The 18,350-nt window shown below is 49.9% G+C and overlaps 1 protein-coding gene across 2 annotated transcripts; it reads right to left on the bottom strand.

The window, feature by feature from the left end:
- Positions 1–294: 294 nt before the first annotated feature.
- PLA2G12B (phospholipase A2 group XIIB) lies at positions 295–14,498 on the bottom strand. 2 transcript variants are annotated; one of them, XM_030029640.2, is made up of 4 exons: positions 14,049–14,498; positions 7,640–7,716; positions 5,859–6,024; positions 295–3,272 (listed from the first exon to the last, which is right to left on the bottom strand). In XM_030029640.2, the coding sequence occupies exons 1-4, from the start codon at positions 14,281–14,283 to the stop codon at positions 3,154–3,156; spliced, it is 597 nt and encodes a 198-aa protein (XP_029885500.1). In that variant the 5' UTR covers positions 14,284–14,498; the 3' UTR covers positions 295–3,153. The 2 variants fall into 2 exon arrangements, with proteins under 2 accessions (XP_029885500.1, XP_029885499.1); XM_030029639.2 differs by having other exon boundaries at positions 7,628–7,716; positions 14,049–14,491.
- Positions 14,499–18,350: the final 3,852 nt, after the last annotated feature.

Here is an 18,350-nt window from a genome sequence, read left to right as displayed (position 1 = left end):
AATAATTTGGAAGAGTAATGAGGAGGAAACACTGGTTCGTGCAGCCATGTGAATGGAGCAGTTTGGGAAGGTGTTCAGTTTGCCCTGCAAGCAGGATGGTCTACTCTCTGCCACAGTCCTGTGGCCATTCCTCCTCTGATGATGGCTGAGGAGCCTCCGAGGATGGCTCCTAGGCACAAACAAAACCATTTTTCAAAGTCTTTTAGCTTTCCCTAGTTTACCTCTTGTTTCCATCTGTCATCCTTGTCAGCATTACACCCTGGACCTGAAATCAAAGGCCAAACTCATCAGAGAGCCGAGGGATTTGTACGTTTAATTTAATCTGCCACGCCATAGAGTGGAAGCAAAACACGCTGCACAAGCAGGCACTGTGTGTGCAAGAAGGCAACGTACCCGACCAGTGCTCCCGAAGGTCCGACCAGCACTGCCAACCATAGTTCAAAGTCCGAGCTGCATCAGTGCTGCCCAAGGTGTGTGGTTGGTATATTCTGGCTGGTGCCACCTCATTTTCTCTTAGGATGTAAAGTAAATGTTCGACAGGAATAATCACCTATTACTTGCCATCCTAGTCCCTGCTTTTATGTCCTCAGTGGAAACATAGAGATTGCTGCTTGGGGAACCATTCCTAGGAGAGGGCACGCTGGCTGAATGAGTTTGATATCAGCAAGAGTTGCAAATAATCCTGCCAACACACGAAGTCAACAGGAAGCCATCAGGTGAGCACAGTGTCATCTTCCTGTTCCGAGCAGGGTGGAAGTGAAGATGACCCAAGGTTTGTGCATTGACCGTGAGAATCCCATGATCAGCTGCTTTAGTGGCTGTACACCACTGGATAGCAGGAGCCGCATGGAGGGGATGCAATTTTTAGTTTGGATGCAGAAGTTTTACTTTAGTTCATGCACTGGTTTTCTCCTACGCAGGATTATCTGGTGGTGTTCTTGAGTCATTGCCACGGCTTGAAGGTTCAAAAGTTTCCTTGCAGAGCTGCTCGTGAGGTTTTTCAGATTACCACAGCCTAACTTCATAGTGAAAAATGTACTTATTCAGTAGCTGCCCTGTGTGCAGCAGTCTGTAGTGTTTTGGGATGAATGGTGGTCTGAAAGTATGAAGAAATTATGATTTATATTAGTGGTGTCTCCAATGCATCAGCATCTGGATAGAGAGCTTTTGTTCAGAATTTTTAAATTTCTCCAGCATATAGCATCATCTGTTGTCAGTTGCTTGGCCTGGCTTTAATCTGGTATCACTTGAACTATAAAATGCTTTAAGACATTTGCCAGCCAGTTGGCTATTGAGCTTAGACAAGATATTTTTTGTTTTGTTTTTTTTAATTTTGACATTTAATCATAAGAGTATGCTCACATTTAAAACTGGCAACGGCCACCATTTCACCAACAAAACACAAAGTTTGGGAAGTGTCTGGAATGAGGAATGTTTCCTTCCCATCCCTGGCCAAAAATACGTGTTTCTTAGATGGGTAATAAAGATTGTCTGTCCAGTCTCATGCTCTGATAGACACACACTGTGATGAACCTTGGCAATGCAGTATTCACTCTCCAGTGGCATTAGAACAGGTAGGAAAGAATGTCATTGCATCTGATCAGTGTAAATTAAGATCCTCCTTAATGGAAAACATCCCAGTACACCTCATGCGGTCACTTCCATTTTCCTGGTCTTAATACCAGTGGGGTCTTGTTGTTTCAGTCTGTTTGGGGCCAGATAAATGTCTCATTGCTGTTCACTGTGAAGCAAAGATAACTGACAAGAACGGGAATACTGGGCTTAAATAATTCATAGCTCCGTGCATACATTTAAACACAAACTAGAAGAAAAGTAACTAAGACAGGCTCTTTCCATTCTTGTTAAATCACCCTTCTGTAGCCTTAACTTTTCTGTGGCAGATGGAAGAACATAACCATAAATATGTTTGCAGAAGACGCTGAAGTATTTACATGGCGTGGCACGCGCACCCAGTAGCAACTTCCTTTCAACAAGAAGCACAGATGAAAGCTGTCTGCAAATGTTATATGTAGATGAAATTCCATATACCACTTTAAATTCTAATTTTGCATGCAATAAAAGCTCCTGATAACAGATGGAAGTATTAACCATATTTTGGGAAGAATGCTGTCTGAGGCTGCTGATCACTCCTCAGCTGGCAGTGTCTCTGCCCCACAGAGGTAGCATGTAAGCTCTGCCACCTGACAGATAAGCCGCTGGGATTTTGAATCTCTCATCCAAGGCAAATGTGAGCCTCCTCTTTCCCTCATGCAAAAGATGGAGGTGGATATCCAGCCATTTTGTGTAAAAAGGGATCCTAAGAGAAAAACTTTGTTAAATGATATAGGAGGAAAATAATGAAATAGATCTGGATGACGCTGTAAAAGAAAAGCAGCTCCCTCTCCTGAGACCGTGGGAGAGTGCTGTGATTTCACGTCAGACGCAATGGGCCTTGGCATCTTTTTGCCCAAATATGAATTGTGCCTGTATCACAAGCACTTAAAAGTCCTTCTCATGCTTACCAAATCCCCAGATGTTTTAAATCGGTTTAGGATCCACCAAGTATTTAAATAAACAGAGTTGTCAGGGTGTGTAACGGTAGGATGGAAAATGTCAGAGATGGGTGCGAGCAACATGCTGAAAGCAAATTACCCCTCCTCTTTGGTCTGTCACCGGTGGTAGAAAAATGTAAATGGTGTGTCCGTGGACTGGGATTTTCAGGGGTTGCAGAAACCTAGTGCCTTGCACCACAAATTAGAGAGTTAAGGGGCAGGGGGAGCTAATACATGTGTGTCTAAGGCAAACAAACAAGTAAAGCCCCTTGTTTATAACCAGTGCTGCGTCCTGCTTGCCTCTCCTGATCAGTCTGCAGAGAAAATTGGCATCGGATCATTCAGGCTGATGGACTTGGAAAGGGGTAGGGCTGTTGAACTGCATCTGTGGTGGACAGCAGGCATCACTGCCCTGTATTCACAGGCTGTCTCCCCTTTCATAGCCCTCTGTCCAAAAGCTGTAGTTGATGTGTATTGCTTGGTGCAGGTCCCCCCATCCTGTGCTAGGCCAAAGAGCTGATAGAAATCACTGCGCTGAAGTGCGGTATCAGAGAGGGGACGCTTGGCAGCAGGCTCATGGAGGCCGGGCATCTGCTCTTCCTCACAATTCATCTCGTTCTTCCTCGTTGCAAATGCAGGCACTCCTTTGGCTGTTCATGAAGGGCCGGCAGCCTAGGGTCCAGACAGCATTGAACACTGTGTCTGCGATGGATTCACAAGCTGTGGAGAAGGAAGAGATCAGGCAGGTAAGTAACAGGCACTCCGGGATATCTGAGGGCTGGGTGGAAGCACCCTAGCCTAAGCCCAGCACTGAGTTATGTGTTATTTGTAGTTAGAAGCACGGGCTGTCATCTTCTCTCTGGGTATTGCATTTTTATAAATCCAAAGGCTCCTTCCTGCTGAACTGGGGGCTCTTTTCTCCCTAGGGTGGCACTAATCTGGCACTAACTTCTCTCCCCCCTAATCCCCCTCCCTCCTTGCCTCTCTTAGACTTTTCTGGTTGATGGATCATTTGGGGTACTGCAAGTAGTACTGTTTATCAAGCAGATTTCCCAGAAGACATCTACAGTATTGTCTTTCCTGGCTCCCTCTTCCCTCAGTTTTGCCTATAGCCACTACTAACCAACCTTTTCTACTTTTTGGGGTTATAATGCCAGCTGCTAGCCAGCATGAAAAATCCTACTGCAGTTGTAACAGCAGAGCTGTTGATAATGTTTGCGTGACTACTAGCCTCTCTTCTTCCCAAGAAACAAGCCCAAAATTGCTTGTCAACTGCTATGTCAATAAATAAATAGGCTAAATATCAGGTCTGTTAGGGTTTACTCACTACCAATGTTACAACTAATATTGATTGCTCTATGCAAAATAGATTTGGGAAAGCCTTGCCTTCAGGACTGTCTCCTCCCGTCTCAGCCTCTCTGAGCACCCCACTCTGCTCCTGCTGCTTTAGGAGTCTGCTTGGTTGGAGAGGCTGTAGTGAGTCAGTGGGAAAACTGAGGCTTTGCTTAACTGGCACTGCTGCAGCTGGGATGTTTGTGCCCACATGAAGGGAGTGTAGCTGCTCTTCCCTGCCTGCTTTCTCTGAACTCCTGGTGACTCAGTGGAAAGGATCTCAGATAAGAGCAGGGATGGTGGTGGAGGAGGAGGACTGTGTGACAGGAGCTGTTCTGAGCAGCCCTGAGGACAGGGAATGGGAGGTATAGAGCACAAGGCAAGAGGAATCAGAGCAAGGGGAGGAGAGGATGGCTCAGAAGTTTGTTTGTGTTAGCAACTGCTTGTGCCTCCTGCGGCAACCAGGACAGAGATGCTGGAGGAATCTAGTCCTACTTGACTATAGGCAGACGTGGCTTGGCTCTGCTCCACCTTAACTCCCTAGGATCTATCTGTTTGCTTCACGCTGCAGGCAGAAAGGAAAAAGGAGGGATCTGAAAAATTGGCAGGGAAAAAGCTGAAGAGATAGGAAGAGGATGGCTGCACAAGGACCTGTAGATAAGGGTGACCATGAAAGATTGGCTGTACTTGGCCTGTAGCACTTCTAGCTCAGTCCACATCTTTGTTTTCTCTTGCTGGCCTGGATGCTCTTTCCAAACACTTATCTGTGACGAAGCAGAAAGCCATCTGCACCAGTACTGGTGTCATGCAGACTTGCCCCCATGTCCTAATCAGGCTGCACCTTTGGAAAACAAATGCATATTTAACTATACCTTACAGCAGGGTATTGGCAGCGGGGATGAACCAAGAGGGGCTGGCTGCAATTAGCTGTGATAAACTTAGCAGCACCACCAGTTTTATTCGGCTTTGGGAATGGGCTGTTCTCAAAGACTTTGCCAGTTTTTCAGACCAGAGCTCCTGTAAATAGCTTTAACTGTTTCAGTGTCACCTACTGTTGGAAGGTCTTATCTCTGCCTGTCCTGCATTACTGTCACACAGCTCCTGTGCAAGAGATGGATACCTGCCTTACAGAGGATGGGGATGCTCTGAAATGGTCTCAGGAGGAGCAGTCTGGGGGAGGCTTTCCTGCCATGGCTGGCCTCTGGTAGTGGCAGGGGAGGTGTTTCCTCTTCCTCACACAGTGCGGAGGTGCTGGATGTTAGCACAGAGGATCAAGAGGCAGGCTTGGGCTGTCACATGTGTAACCTTCATAGAGGTTACCAATATAGCCTTTAATAAAAAGCTCTTCTCAAACTTGCAGACTGAGGCTTTTAAAATTAGGCAAAACCAGGCTGGCTCTTGAGCTGCTGACAGGTCACTAGAACTTTGTTAGCACGGGGGGCTTCTGAGCAATCCAGGTCTCCCCACACTGGCTCAGCCACCACCCATGCTGTGGTGTGTCCCTGTTGCTATTGTCATCTGTGAACCAGATCCTGAAGAGCCCCTGTCTTTGGGTCTCCCAGTTTGTTGGTCCTTGGCCATGTACAGGTTGCAGCGTGTGGCTTATTGGCTCTGGAAGGCTTTTTGGTCTCCCATGAAGGTGTTTGAACTCTCAGGGAGGGCATCCAAGTGTTGAAGGAATTGCTTCTAGGGTTTTTTTGTTGTTTAGCTTTTTTTCTTTCTACGTGTGTTTTGTAATGTTTTCCAAATGTAAATAATTTTAGGAGTCTAGTCTTGGGACAGAAGTGTGTGTGGAGGGGGCAGATCTCGGTGTTCTCCCTCACATCTGACCCATCTGTGACAAGCACAGGACAGATGTGCTGCTCCCTACTGCCGATTTTTGCTTCTTTTGGCAAGGAAAGGGCTCCCTGCCCACACCCTTCCCCCCTGCCATTGCTCCTTCCCTCCACAGGGGACATGAGCCGGGAAGCCTACCTTCCACCTTGGAGACGAACCCAAGGCTGCGCTTGAGGTCGGAGCAGATGGAGTGGAGGCACCAGCGGAATTTGGCGTCGCAGCGGTATTTGTTGGCCCCGCAGGTGTCGTAACAAATGTCTAGCTGGTTACAGCACTTGGTCATGGCAGGGATGCCCAAATCTAGCTGGGGAAAGAGAGAAAAGAAGTGTTGCTTGGCTGTGTCCTGGCCTCAGACTCAAATAGCTGCAAATGGGTGAGGTGTTGCAGAGCCCAGCTGGCTCCTTTTCCAGAAGCTACCCCTGATAGCTGGGGCAGCAGGAGGGAACACATGCTTCTCCCTCACTGTCTAAAGAAAGTGGCAACAGTAGTGCAGGTCCAATGCAGGGGAGACGACATTCCCTTCTCTCCTCTCTGTTGTGGGGGATTAACCTCTGGTAGAGAGGTGGGAAACAGCTCCTCCACAACCATTTGCTAGTTCTCATTTATCAGAGCTCATCAGAGAGCTTCCTGTCCTTGCTAGCAGTGGCAAAGGCTCCTTTTCTCTTTCCTCCTTTTCCTACAACCTGACAAGTCCTGCTTCTTGGCCTAATAAATCTGCTGTAAGTGTTATTAATGCCTTATTTCTCAGAGATACACGAGTGAGGCCAAGGACAAAGCAATTGCTTGGTCAGGGGAGTTCTACTCGCTTGCAGGTAAACAGCAAGCTTAGCTAATAACGATGGGGGTGATGTGGCAGAAGGCCTGTCTTCTGGAGAGACTGGACTCATTAGCTTGTTATAAGTTCTTCCTCTTTTTGGCCTTCCTCGTGTAATATTTAGGAGATTAATTGTTTCTTCATTGCGCTCAGCGCTCATGATTGCCTGTAGAAGAAGGAGGTACTGCAGAAATGCCCACAAGGTTTGCAATGAAGTGTAGTTTAAGGAACTAATCTAATAGGAAAAATGGGCTGTAAAGAGAGGGTTTTTCAGAGCAGGAATCTGCCTAATTGCTGCAGACTTCATGGGCAGCAGTAATGCATGAGCTGAATAGTAATTCCTGCTCTTAGAGCCTCCTGGGAGTGCTTTTCCTGGTGATTCCAATATGATTTCATTAATTGCCTTTAAACTAACAAGTGGGTGCAGCATTAAAGCCCACAGGTTTCTTTCAGTGCTTGGCAGAGGCAAAAAGCATGGGAGGGGACAAAGGGCCAGGTATGGAGAATGCATTAGAGTATTGCTGTTTGAACATTATTCTATGTCACTGAGCTGCCCAGCATTGAACATGTTCCTTGTCCTATCACAAGGGCATGGGATTGTTCAGGGCCTTGATAAAAATACTTTTCTCCACACTGGTGCTCTGCTTGGCCAGGTACCCCCTTTTCTTCTCTTAGTGCTAACCTGCTCAGGAAACTTTCTCTTTTGGTACCTATCAAGACAACCAGAGCAACAGGCCAGTCTATCATAAATGTAACTCCTGTCTACGTGATTCCTGTTTCACTGCCACTAGCAGTTGAGATCTTAATGCCTCACTGACTGACAGTAAGTTAGTGCTAAGACTGACATGTTTGCCTTGCTTGCCATCAGTAGGCAGCCATGACTCCTGGTAGTCCCAGGCAGACGGCGTGTCCCCTAACACCACATAAGTGGTATTTTCTCCCTTTTCCCAAGCTCTGGCTTCAGCTGCGAAGAGAAGCCATCGCACAGTCGCTGTATAGCACAGCTAACCCTTTTCCCTCCCCAGTATTATTAGCTGGTTACTGTGATTAGAGAATTGCATCATTTGTGAATGGTGGGTATGGCAGTACATACACTTTCGGGTACCTTGAGCCCCAGAAAATAGGAGCTACAGCCGTTGGGTTCCTGGGGTTTGTAGTGAGGTCGCGGCATTGGAGCCTTCCCTGAGAAAGAAAGGAAGAATGTTAGGAAAGCCGATCTTCCCAAGAGTAGCATTAAAAAGCAAGGAGTGACAGGCATCTCCCCTTCGGTCTGCATCTCCAAACACTTCATTCTCCTCCAGGAGGTGCAAGGAGTGAAGGAGATAGGTACCAGAGCTGGCTGAGACACTGCCCCTGCTCTCAGCTCAGTCCTATCGAGGCTCTACAGCCTGGCTTAGCTTGCACCTCCTCTGGCATGGCTACTGGAGCACTGTGTTATATGTAAACTGGGTCCCCGATGCTTCTCAAATGTTTAAGCTGGTCTGAGTCCAGTCCCTAGGTCTGAGACTTTCCCCAGCTCTTACAAATGGGCAAGTCCCCCTTTGCAGCGTGGGGTTTTGCAGTTGAGCAGCGCACAATGCTGGAGCTAGTGCCTCAGACCTCCCAAATCTCCTAGGAGCTTTTTCACGTGCTTCCCGAGAGCTCTGCACAGCTGGGTTTTTAACTCCTCCAAGAAACTGCTAGCTAAACTACTAGCTTAGCAAGGGGATTGCTTTCCACCCTCAGTTCATTCTCGGAGTCTTGGTGTGCTATGGATCTCTGCAAAATTGTGCTAGACCTTGCATGTCTGATCTTGCTCTGAGGAGGAGATCTGCTTGGTCCATTTTCTGCATGCGGTGATGCACTGCCACGTTTTGCCAGTAGTTTCTCTTCCATTATCTCTGCCCTCCCTTAGTATGCTTCTTAATATGCATAGAGGAGCAAGAATTTCTTCCCTGAATAATTATTTACCTGATGTAGAAAGAGTCCAGCAGACAATGGGCTAACAGTAGCTTCAGCAGCTCTTTAATCTGTTTTACTTTGCTTTGAAGGTGCGCAAGCCCTCCTGTCTGCCTGCCAGCCCGTCCTGGGGCGTTGTGTATGGCTGACAGAGTGCTGTGGGTGCGAGGGGTGGGTGCCCAGGGTTGAGGTGGAAACTGTCCACATGGAAAGGAGATCCATCTATTCTCTACCCTGTCTGATACTCTTTCTCTCATCCCTGTCTCAACCCCCATCTCCATCTAACCTTACACGTCCTGTTTGGGGAGGACGAGTCGCCAGGCTGCTTGTGTGCCTTGAGCCCACTGTGCAAGGGGCTTGTTTAAAGGTGGGAGAGGATTCTCCCCTGGAGAAGTTGTGGCGACTGCCCCTCATGGAGTCGGGTTTCTCTGTACTGTCCCCTTGATGTGTGTGTGTGTGTTCAGTGCTTGTTTTGTTTCTGTCCCAGCTGGGTTTATAAAAGGGAGATCTCAAATGCAGAGTGAGGTGTTAAGATATTTGAACCCTGCTCTGGGAAAACTTTGTAAGCTGTGTGAATGCTCCAGCAAAAACATGTGCGAGCTGAACCTTCTGTAAGTCCATCACCTCTAGGGTTAAGTTTCTAGCACCTCTAGAGAATTTTTATAGACATAAAATAGATCTGATTTAGCCCTTCAGGCAGGGTTGGGTTCTTTTAAACTCCATTTCCACTGCTTTCTTCTTGTCAGCACTGATAATCGTTTAAGACGCTTTCCCCTTTTTTCTGTCAAGGTACCTAAAATACCATAAATCTGCTGTGTTCTTGAGAAGATGTCACAGCCAAATGCCTCAAAAGGTCTTATGTAGGCATGTTCCCAGCACCTCCTAAATTAAAAATTGCCAGAGTGGTTTTGTTTAAACAACAGATTTGCAACAAATAAACAACAAACTGAAATCCTGTCCAGCTGTGAAACGCCAATAGCCAATTTTCTCCAACCCTACAGAAATGCAGTATGCACCAAGGATTTAGCTGTCTGCAAGCCAAGATAAAGCTCTCTAGCTGACATTACCACCAGGTGAGGGCATTTGTGTGGGAAGGTATTTCTCAGTAGAGCAGTTACTACTGTGTTTCTACCTTTTTGGCCCTTTTTGAATAGGCCACATCTGCTTCATGCTCCAGATGTAATTTTCTAGTGCAGAAAGCATTGTTATTTTGAGCAGGTAGAGCTAACAGTTAGGCAAAGAGCACAAATCAGCTGGTTGCAGCACACCGTCGTTATAGGATTATCTTCGCACCAAAACATAACTCAAGTCCATTGAGGTATGCTGACGCAAAGTAACTTCTGAGTTCATGACACGTTGCATATTACACTATTTTGGTGGTTATGCTATAGAGAGAAGGAATTGTGTCTATATATGGGCTGAATCTATAACCCAAGGCTCCCAAGCAATATAACGAGAGGAGGGCTGTACCCTGGTCTCCATGCAATTCACAGCCCAGCAGCCCTTTTGGAAGGGGATGAGAATTGGGACTCGGAACTCAAACTGAGGTAGGAGACAGAGGAAAGTTCAAAATCCAAGGTGGATTTTGCAGGATGGGGTCAAATTTTAATGACTTGCTTGTAATGTTGATGGTAAGTTATGTTCCTGCAGCACATGTCAATTAGTGGGATAAGGTGGCAAGTCAGAGTAGGAGTGAGACTGTTTGGGGATATGGAGATAATTGTGTTTCTAGAGAAAACCTTCCACTAAGCTGAAGTTACTATTACAATGTCTTAGAAAGTTGTCCTGAGGAAAAAAAAAAAATCTCACATGAGAATTGTGGTGATCAACAAAACATTGAACTGCCTTCAAGATGAGCCCTTGTAGGAAACCTGCCCCCCTCCTCTCTGAAAAACAAAGCTTAATCATTTGTAAAGTGCCCCTTTATGAACTCTTTCTCAGCTAGATAAAGTCCAAGATGCCACAATTAACCTCTCTCCCACATCTTGTTTTCTAGCTAACAGGAAAACAAAAGCAAAGCGGAAATAACAGGTGTTCCTGGCTCTACATGAGCATCAGCTCAGTGCTCTTGTTATCATTTATTGCTTGCCCATCCTTATAGGCACGTCTGTGACGGGGGAAGGGACTTGGTGGGTCACACTGGCTGTTTTGCTAGCTGTGTTTCACCAGGGGCCTGTTGTGGTCCGTCTGCCTGGCTGCAGGGCGTCGCTGGGGAGAGATACCAGAAGACAGCCGCAAGAACAGCAGGACCTGCATAGCCGCATGCTGAAGAGCGATGCTGATGTATAGAAGCACAGCATTGCTGAGGAAGCCTGTTCTTTGGAAGAAGATATATTTCAGGGCACTGCCTTGTTGGCACGGCCTTAGAGGAGAACTGAAGTTGAGTTTCTAATGGGAAGTGAATTTCCCTGATGCACTTTAATATCTCCCAGCTGTTATAGCCATGCCAAGAGACTGGAAAAACAGCCAGCTGGCTAGAACAGCTGCTGGCGATGCAGGAGGTCTCAGACACTGCAGTACTGGTACACTGGCAGGGGGAAGTGAATGTATTTCTGGGTGAATAGATGGTCTTGGGGGTCCTTGCTGTTTTGAGTGGTCCATTGTTATTTCTCTGCCCCAGGCAAGCAGGCTTTGAGCAGACGTTGCCCATACTTACCGCAGCCTTTTAGCACTGTGTTGGAGAGCCTGACTTTGAAGGCTCTATTCCCACAGCCTGGATGTGCCTCCTCATCTTAAGCCCCTCAGGACCAAATGCTGGGCAAAACATTGAAGTCCTGCCTGGCCAGATAGCTGAAGGAAGCCATCAGCTGAAGGATTTGCCCCCAGTTCAGGCTGTTTCCCCTCCTGAGATGCCCAGAGAGATTTTGTAGTAGGAGGAGATATTTGCCAGCAAATGCTGGTGTAACCCTAATGTCCTGATTTGAGAGAGTAATCCATCAAGTTGTTTGTTTTCAGACCTCACTAGCTGCTGAAAAATCAAGAGGAGTGTCTTACAGCCAGAACAGCCAAGTGCTACATGCTCAGCTGAAGATGGATGTGGCAATCACAGGTGAGTCCTGACCTCTATCGTGGCAAAATAAGCTATTATTGGTGTCTCTTGGCTGAAATGAAAGAAAGTAGAAGGCATAATTTTTGCTTCGTGCCTGGGGAAGAAGCAACCAGGCCCTGATTCAGCAGGAAGATGGTAAAGATGTTTTTTTTTCATTCCTCTGGGCACAGACTGGGTCTCACTGGTTTGGGATCATCCTGCATCCCCTCCACTTGCTGTTTGCAATGTCTGTGCCAGAGACCAGCATGGACAAATGGTCCTGGAAGGGTCCAGCAAGACCCTTGGAGGCGCACAGGCAGCGTTTCAATACTTTCCTCCTTCAGCCGGTGATCAATGAGTTAGTTGTTCAGCAGAGGACGAGAACAGGGCTAATGATGTGCTTGTTTGTTTTCCTTTCTAGGTAAAACACTTCTCCAATAAGATGCAGGATGGTCTCAGGGAGCAGGCAGGCATTTGCGCCGCTCTGTGGAGATGCTCTTCCCCCTGCCCAGAGCCCAGGGCCAGGGCAGCGGGGCCAGGGGCAGGGAAAGCCCTACCCTCGGGATGCGCCCAAGAGCGACAACTTCTCCAGGACTTGGTGAGTCCTAAGGCTCCCTGAAATGAGCTCTGAATATCAACCTTCCCAAACCTTGCCCGAGGCACACTGCAGTCCCAGCCACTTTATACCCACTGCCAGGGGTTTTCACATTAAGAAGGGCAAGTCCCTTTCTGCTCTGAATTTGGAGCGTGGTGTGGACCTAAAGGGAGGTTGTCGCACACGGCGGGGGGCTGCCACACTATGGGCCTGAGGACAGGCTGCCTGATGGGCAAATAGCCTCATCCTGTGTGTGGGGGCAATGCTATGGTGTGCATGGGGGTCTCCTCCTCCAGACGCTGCGCCCCGAGGCGCACGCTGCCACCAATGGGCCCCACAGAGCAGCCGTGGCCCTCCTGAGCTGCTGCAGAGAGGCAGCCCTAGCTGGGGAGTGACATGGGACCCCGGGCTGAGGGACCAGGGCCACTGTGGGACTGAGGTGATGGGCCGAGATGCCTGACTCCCTGCAGGTCTGCGGGGCTAAGGTGCCTGGCTTGCTCCTCCCTGTTTGCTGTTAGCATGGGGCCTGGGGAGCAGAGCTACCGGGAACGTGAGTTTGCACATTATTTAAAAACAAAACAAAAAAACCCCAATGACTTTAAGGCTGATTTTAAACTCTCCTTATGGCCCCATTTTGGCTAAGGGTGGCCCATCTTCCCTTTCGCCCTGACAGGGAGCTCGGGTCCCAGCCCTGTGGCATCTGGTTCTTGCCGGCACCCTGGCTGCTGGCCTGGGAGGGGCAGGAGGTGCTTCTCTCCAGCTGCATCTGTGGGGGAGCATTATAGACCACCCTGCGCAGGCTGGAGAGGTGCAGCATGCAGCCCGTGCTCTGGAAGAAATGGGATGCATGGCGAATGAAACTGAGTCAGTGGGATCTCTCCAAAATGTGGAGTCTGTGTCTGTGAAAACCAATGCTCAGGGACAGAGAGGGGTTGAAATCATTACTGTGCTCACAAGCATCTTGCCCAGGTGGTCACTAGGGACGTGGGATGAAGCTGGGGGAAAAGCGCTTGACGGGCAGTTGCGGATGAGCAGGCTGAGGTGACAGAGGACAGTTATTGCTGTGGGGACTGTTGTAGGAGGCTGGGGAGAGGACACAGTCTGTAGGAAACCTCCTTGCTGTTCCCAGACAGGTTGCTTCACCAGGTACCCTGCTGATGGCTGGTGCTGCCTGTGCCTCCACCTCCCCAGCGCCCCACAGACCTGCACCATAGAGGCCTGCCCTGCCGCACCTCTGCATGCCCAGTCCCTGCCCTGCCTGTGCTCCTCCTGCCCTGCTTTCCCTGAGATGTCACCCCTTTTGTCCTGCCCCTAGGACAAACCAAACTCTTCCTTTTTGGTAAATCACTCTAAAGTCCAAGGCAAGGGGCAGCTGCCTTATTCTGCCTTGAGTACTAAAGGTTTTTCCATGGTGACAGCAGGTCTCGTTTACCTTCCTGTTATCTCCCTTCCTCCAGCCCGCGTTATTAGCCAACTCGCAACTGCTGAATAATGACACTCCGAAGGTTGCTGAGATTAGGGCCACTGGCAATACTAACAACCCCTTCTGAGTCAGGTCTGCATGGGCTGCTCGTCATCCCCTCTGCGGCCTTGCTGCCTACCCTGGTCCTTCTCTCCAAGGGTCCAGGTGGCTGGGCAGCCTGGTTACCTATATGCCCTCCCTGTAAAACATGCGTCCTCTCCTCTTGTCCCCTTGCACGCAGCACAGTGGCTTCAAGATCAGACTGTTCTTGGCGAGAGGGAAAGATGAGGGTTCAGTGTCTCTGTGCTGGCACTAGCAGAGAAGTTGTGACTCTCTGCAGTGACTTCTCTGTGCCAAGCATAGCAGGGGTCAGGTCACGGATAGGAGCTGGTTGTGGTCTCTGGGAAGGAGAGTGCTGCAAGTTTCCATATGAGAGGGAAAGAGGGGAAAGGGCAAGGAGAGAGGAGCCAGCAGGAGTGAGGTTCACCTACCATATCGACATCTGTACTGACAAACACCGTTTTTTCCCCCAAGCAGTTCCAAGAAGGAGTCGAAGTAGCTGTTAACCGTTTCAAAGCTGTCCCGGATGGCCTCGATGCCCCACTCTGAGTAGGATGACTCTGCTTGGGGAGCATGGTGGACGGTGTTCTCCTGTGTTGTGTCCTCGGTGCATTGCCCGAAGCCCAGGGTCAGGCACAGAACCGCTGCCTCGAAAAGCAGCCGCATGCTGCAGTCCCGATCCAGGCTCTGGAGCCCTCGTCCAGGCAGATGTGCAGGCAGGGAGGAGTGGGAGCGAGCTGTTGTGTGTAGGAGGCAGGTAAGCACGCCTCTCCCTGGACTTTAAACACTGCTGAGAGAGCTGGCATGAGGTCACCACAGTGAGAGTGCAAAGTGCACCATGGAGGTTTGGACCAAGTTCATCTTGCAGAGAAACACCGGGGTTTGAGTTTGCACAATCCCGCTGGAACAGGCTCAGCCCCTGCGGCACCAGGGCTTCAGCTTCCCCAAAAGGGACTGCTCCCTGGGGTGCTGAGCGGGGCCTGTCTGCGCAGGTTGTGTGGCACACAGGAGACCCTCCGCCTGCCCCACCAAGGCACTGCTGCATGGGCTTCCCCGCTCTCTCCCCAGCCTGTTGGGAGATGAAGAGTATCTCTTTGTCCAAAATTTCTGCTGCTCGGGCAATGGGAGTAATAGATCAGTAGCAGACTGAGGAGCACCTCTTGCCTTTTTTCTAGGCCTCCTGGGCACGTAATGGGGTGGGACGAGACATCCACCCAGCCTAGCTGCTGTGGGGGATTGCTCCTAGAAAAATTTGTGGGTCCGCAGGGCTGACACGCTTGTCGTGTGAAGGGGCTTTTCACGCCTGCGCGCCCAGAACAGGCTCCATTGCAGGAGCACGCCCAGGACAGAAAAGGGTGGCAGACAGCGCCGTGTCCCGCTCTGCTATGGCTGGAGGGTGCTGTCGGGCCTCGTGGGGGTTGATCCAGCAGTTAGGTGTAGTTTGGGTTTAGAAATACTGCATTCAGGGCAATACCTTGGCACGTCCCCTCCAGTTATAGGATCAATGACGTAGATGAGTATTTGCCTTTGATGGGACTCCTGAAGGCTGATGTTAGGTGGCTGGTCGTTACGGCTTTTGTGTAATGCCAGCGTTGCCGAATTAAACATGTAGCTTAGGTGGCTCAGAGCGAGGAAAGGCTGGCATTGAAACCCAAGGCAGGTAACGGGCTTGTAGGGGAGCTGCAGGTCCTGGTTCTGGGATGGGACTGGCCTGCCAGGACCCGGGGGCCTGCACAGCTGGTGGAGGTTTCAAAGAAGTTACTCATTAAAAGAAAACAACCAAACGAACACCAACAGCAAAAGACAACACAAACCACTGATAAAGAATAGGGAAGGGAGACAGCATGGGAAGGCTCCGGCTGCTCTCAGAAAGCTTTTCGGATGTGTCCCAGCACAGCAGTGCTTCTCAGAAACAGCTGCTCTGCAGCTGATCGGCAGTTTGGCTGGTCTCTGTTGGCCGGACTCCAACGGCAAATTTCAGCAGTCATTTCTGTTTGAGTGGCCAGGCTGTCGAGTGGAGACCCTCCAGAGGGCAAGGGGGAGCTGGGCAGTGGGTCTGTCAAATATATGGCAAACGTAAATGCAAACTCTGACATTTTATTGTTTTGCAGGAGACTCGGCCCTACTGCATTGTTACTTCCAAAGCGCCAGAGCTCTGTGGCACCTGTCTGCCAGCCTCTTTCTGTATTCGGCCATGCGTTATGTGCTCTAGACATGGGATAAAGAGGAGGGACCACAGACCAAGCCTTGGTTTCTCAGACAGGTAAGTCAGAGAAGAAGTGGGGAAGAGGAGCAAACGAGCTGGTTAGTCCCTTTCCTATGAAATGGTGTGGAGCTGGGGCCAGCTCCTGCCTTCTTGTTGCATCTGTTCTGGTGCCCACCACTGACTGCGTTCATGCTCAGTGCCCCTCAGAAGGGGGTGTGAGGGTTCCTCAAATCAGCAGCCGGAGGCGATTCGGTTGTACAGCCACAGCTGATACCTGCATGGTGCCTCCCTGAACGCTGTTACATAGCCGGAGCTGCGCACCGCTGTCCCAGCCCGTGGGAGGAAGCTTGGCTGAGTTACTGGATGAGGGGACATATAAGGTGCGCAGGAGATCCCAAGGGAACCTCAAACCAGCTTTGTCTTTTGGAAGATGAACCCAAGGAGAGAGGTAGAGAGCATCGGGAAGGGAGGTTGGCAGTGTCCAAGCTGCAGACGAGGAGGGGGAGCACTGTAATGCCTGGTGAGAAATTAGGGTGATGTTTTGGGTTGAGCTAGAGGTGCCAGGCTGCTACTAGATGGTCTGTTGCCTGGAGCCTGGGAACCAGCAAGTCCCTGCCTCTAGTGAGCCTTTCTAGAACAGGGTGTCATCACTGGCACAAAGCAGTGGGGACGCTCGTGAAGCGAGGACTCCCCTGCAGGAGCACTTTGCAGGGCAGGACTGGAGAGCTCAGGCCTGTCCTGCTGTGCAGACCGTGCTGGGTACTGGTCTGTCAGTCATGGGTGGAAACGGGCTGCTGTCCCTGGAATTTGTTGTTAAGGAACCGCAGTGAAGGGAAGACCGGCTTCAGCAGTCCCACGCTGTGTCTTGCACTGAGTGGAGCCGTTCGTGTGTCTGTTGGCTGAATCACTGTCCTGTGTGACGTGCCAGTTTGCAGCCCTAGTGCTCCCCACCCTTAGAAACAGCCTGGCAGAAGTTAATGTAAAAAAGAGCAACATAGCTATTCAGAAATAGCTTGGAAACATTGTCTAGAGCCCCTGGGTGGCTGTGCTTGGTGCTGTGCTTTTATGCGGAGCCTTTTAGGGTTGCTCTGGAGGCAATTCCAGAACATGGCTTTCTTCGTCATCCCTAGTCCCTGGTGGCTGATCCATGTGCTGCTGAATGCAAACAGAGAGGGAAAAAATGCCGGCAGGACTGCAGAGGATGCAAAACACAGTGACTGTTGCATGAGCTGTCCATGCCGCGCCTCGCAGGACATGCAGCCTGGAGGGGGTGGCTCTGGCCGGAGCGTGGAGCCCGGGCTGTTTGCAAAATCAATCGGAATTAGTTAGGAAAGATGAACAGGGCGGGGGGAGCAGCTGGCAAAGTGCAGAGCCTGGGAAAAGAGGAGTCGGAAACTTCCCTGCTAGTTCGTCGCTTGTTGACCTGAAGCAAAAGTTTGTGAATAAAAAAGCAGTCTAACTGCTTTCCCAAAACGTGGCAGCCCCTTTGCCCTGCACCAGGGATGAGCCACTCTCCTTCATTCCTCCCACCACCACCCCAGTCTCCCGAGATGTTTTCAGTCCAGCTCCAAATAGCTTGGTTGCACCCAAACTTCAAGATCTGAAGACCAGGAAAAATGTAGGATTGAGTGAAACTAACAAAAGCTACGCACCACGTCCCCACACACAGAGTTACCTCAACGAATTGCCGCTCACGCTCAACAGCTGCAGAAGTGAGGACTTCCTGAAGTAGATGAGCACAGCAGGTACCTGCAGGCTGTCTGACCTTGCTTTGACCCACCGTGGTTGCAAATATCCCCTCCCTATGCCAATTTTTGTCTCTCTAAAGATTTGAGAGATACAGATGATGTTTGCCATGATGGTGAACTCTGACAACTGGTTTCTGAACTTCGTCTTGACCTCAGGATAAGCAGCTCCTGACTCTGTGCATTCATTTCTGACTCGGTAATGCTTAAATATAGAGCAGCCCTTGGGCTGTGATGAGTCACTCACTCCTAATGACACTATCAGACTGTTGGCAGCACGCTCCTGTCAAACGGGAGGTAGAGCCGACTGCGCGGGCAGACACCCGTCCTGCAGCAACACAGCTGGACGTGTGTGCCTGTGTCCCCCACACTAATGGCAGCGAACCCCGTCCCAGATGAAGCTGGAAATGCTCTTGGCTTTGCATTACCAGCCACGCCAAAGCAAACGCTGACCCTTGCATCCTGGGCTCAGCTTCTGGGAGGGAAGCGCAGGGGCTGGTCCAGCTCCTTTTGCGCATTTCTTTTTCAGAGCACGCTGTCATAGGCAGAGAGGCGTGGTCACGCGCTTTGCCAGGATCTTTCCCTTTGTGTTCTGCTGGGGACATGGGGGAGGACGGAGGATTGAGGGACTGAGCCCTTTTTCTGTCGGTTTTGGCCCGCTCAATGAGTTGCCGGTCGACTTTTAGGCACAGCCTAAGCAAGGGAAATAGGCAGCTGGTGGCTGAGGTTAGTGGGTAATCTGTGGTTGGTTCAAAGCCTGGCTCGGGAGCCAGATGAGCCAC

The sequence above is a fragment of the Aquila chrysaetos genome, chromosome 11 (assembly GCF_900496995.4).
Source record: "Aquila chrysaetos chrysaetos chromosome 11, bAquChr1.4, whole genome shotgun sequence".
NCBI lineage: Eukaryota > Metazoa > Chordata > Aves > Accipitriformes > Accipitridae > Aquila > Aquila chrysaetos.
The sequence above is the reverse complement of the archived record's forward strand: the minus strand, read 5'-3'. Positions and strand labels throughout refer to the sequence as shown.

Bases quoted from the DNA above. Each gene is read 5' to 3' on its own strand.
- PLA2G12B (XM_030029639.2), bottom strand. From the start codon at position 14,283: ATGCGGCTGCTTTTCGAGGCAGCGGTTCTGTGCCTGACCCTGGGCTTC. The intron at 6,025-7,627 runs GTATGTACTGCC...CTCTTTCCCCAG, and splicing joins GGCTCAAGGTACCCGAAAGT to CTAGATTTGGGCATCCCTGC. The intron at 3,273-5,858 runs GTAGGCTTCCCG...CCTTCTCCACAG, and splicing joins GTTCGTCTCCAAGGTGGAAG to CTTGTGAATCCATCGCAGAC.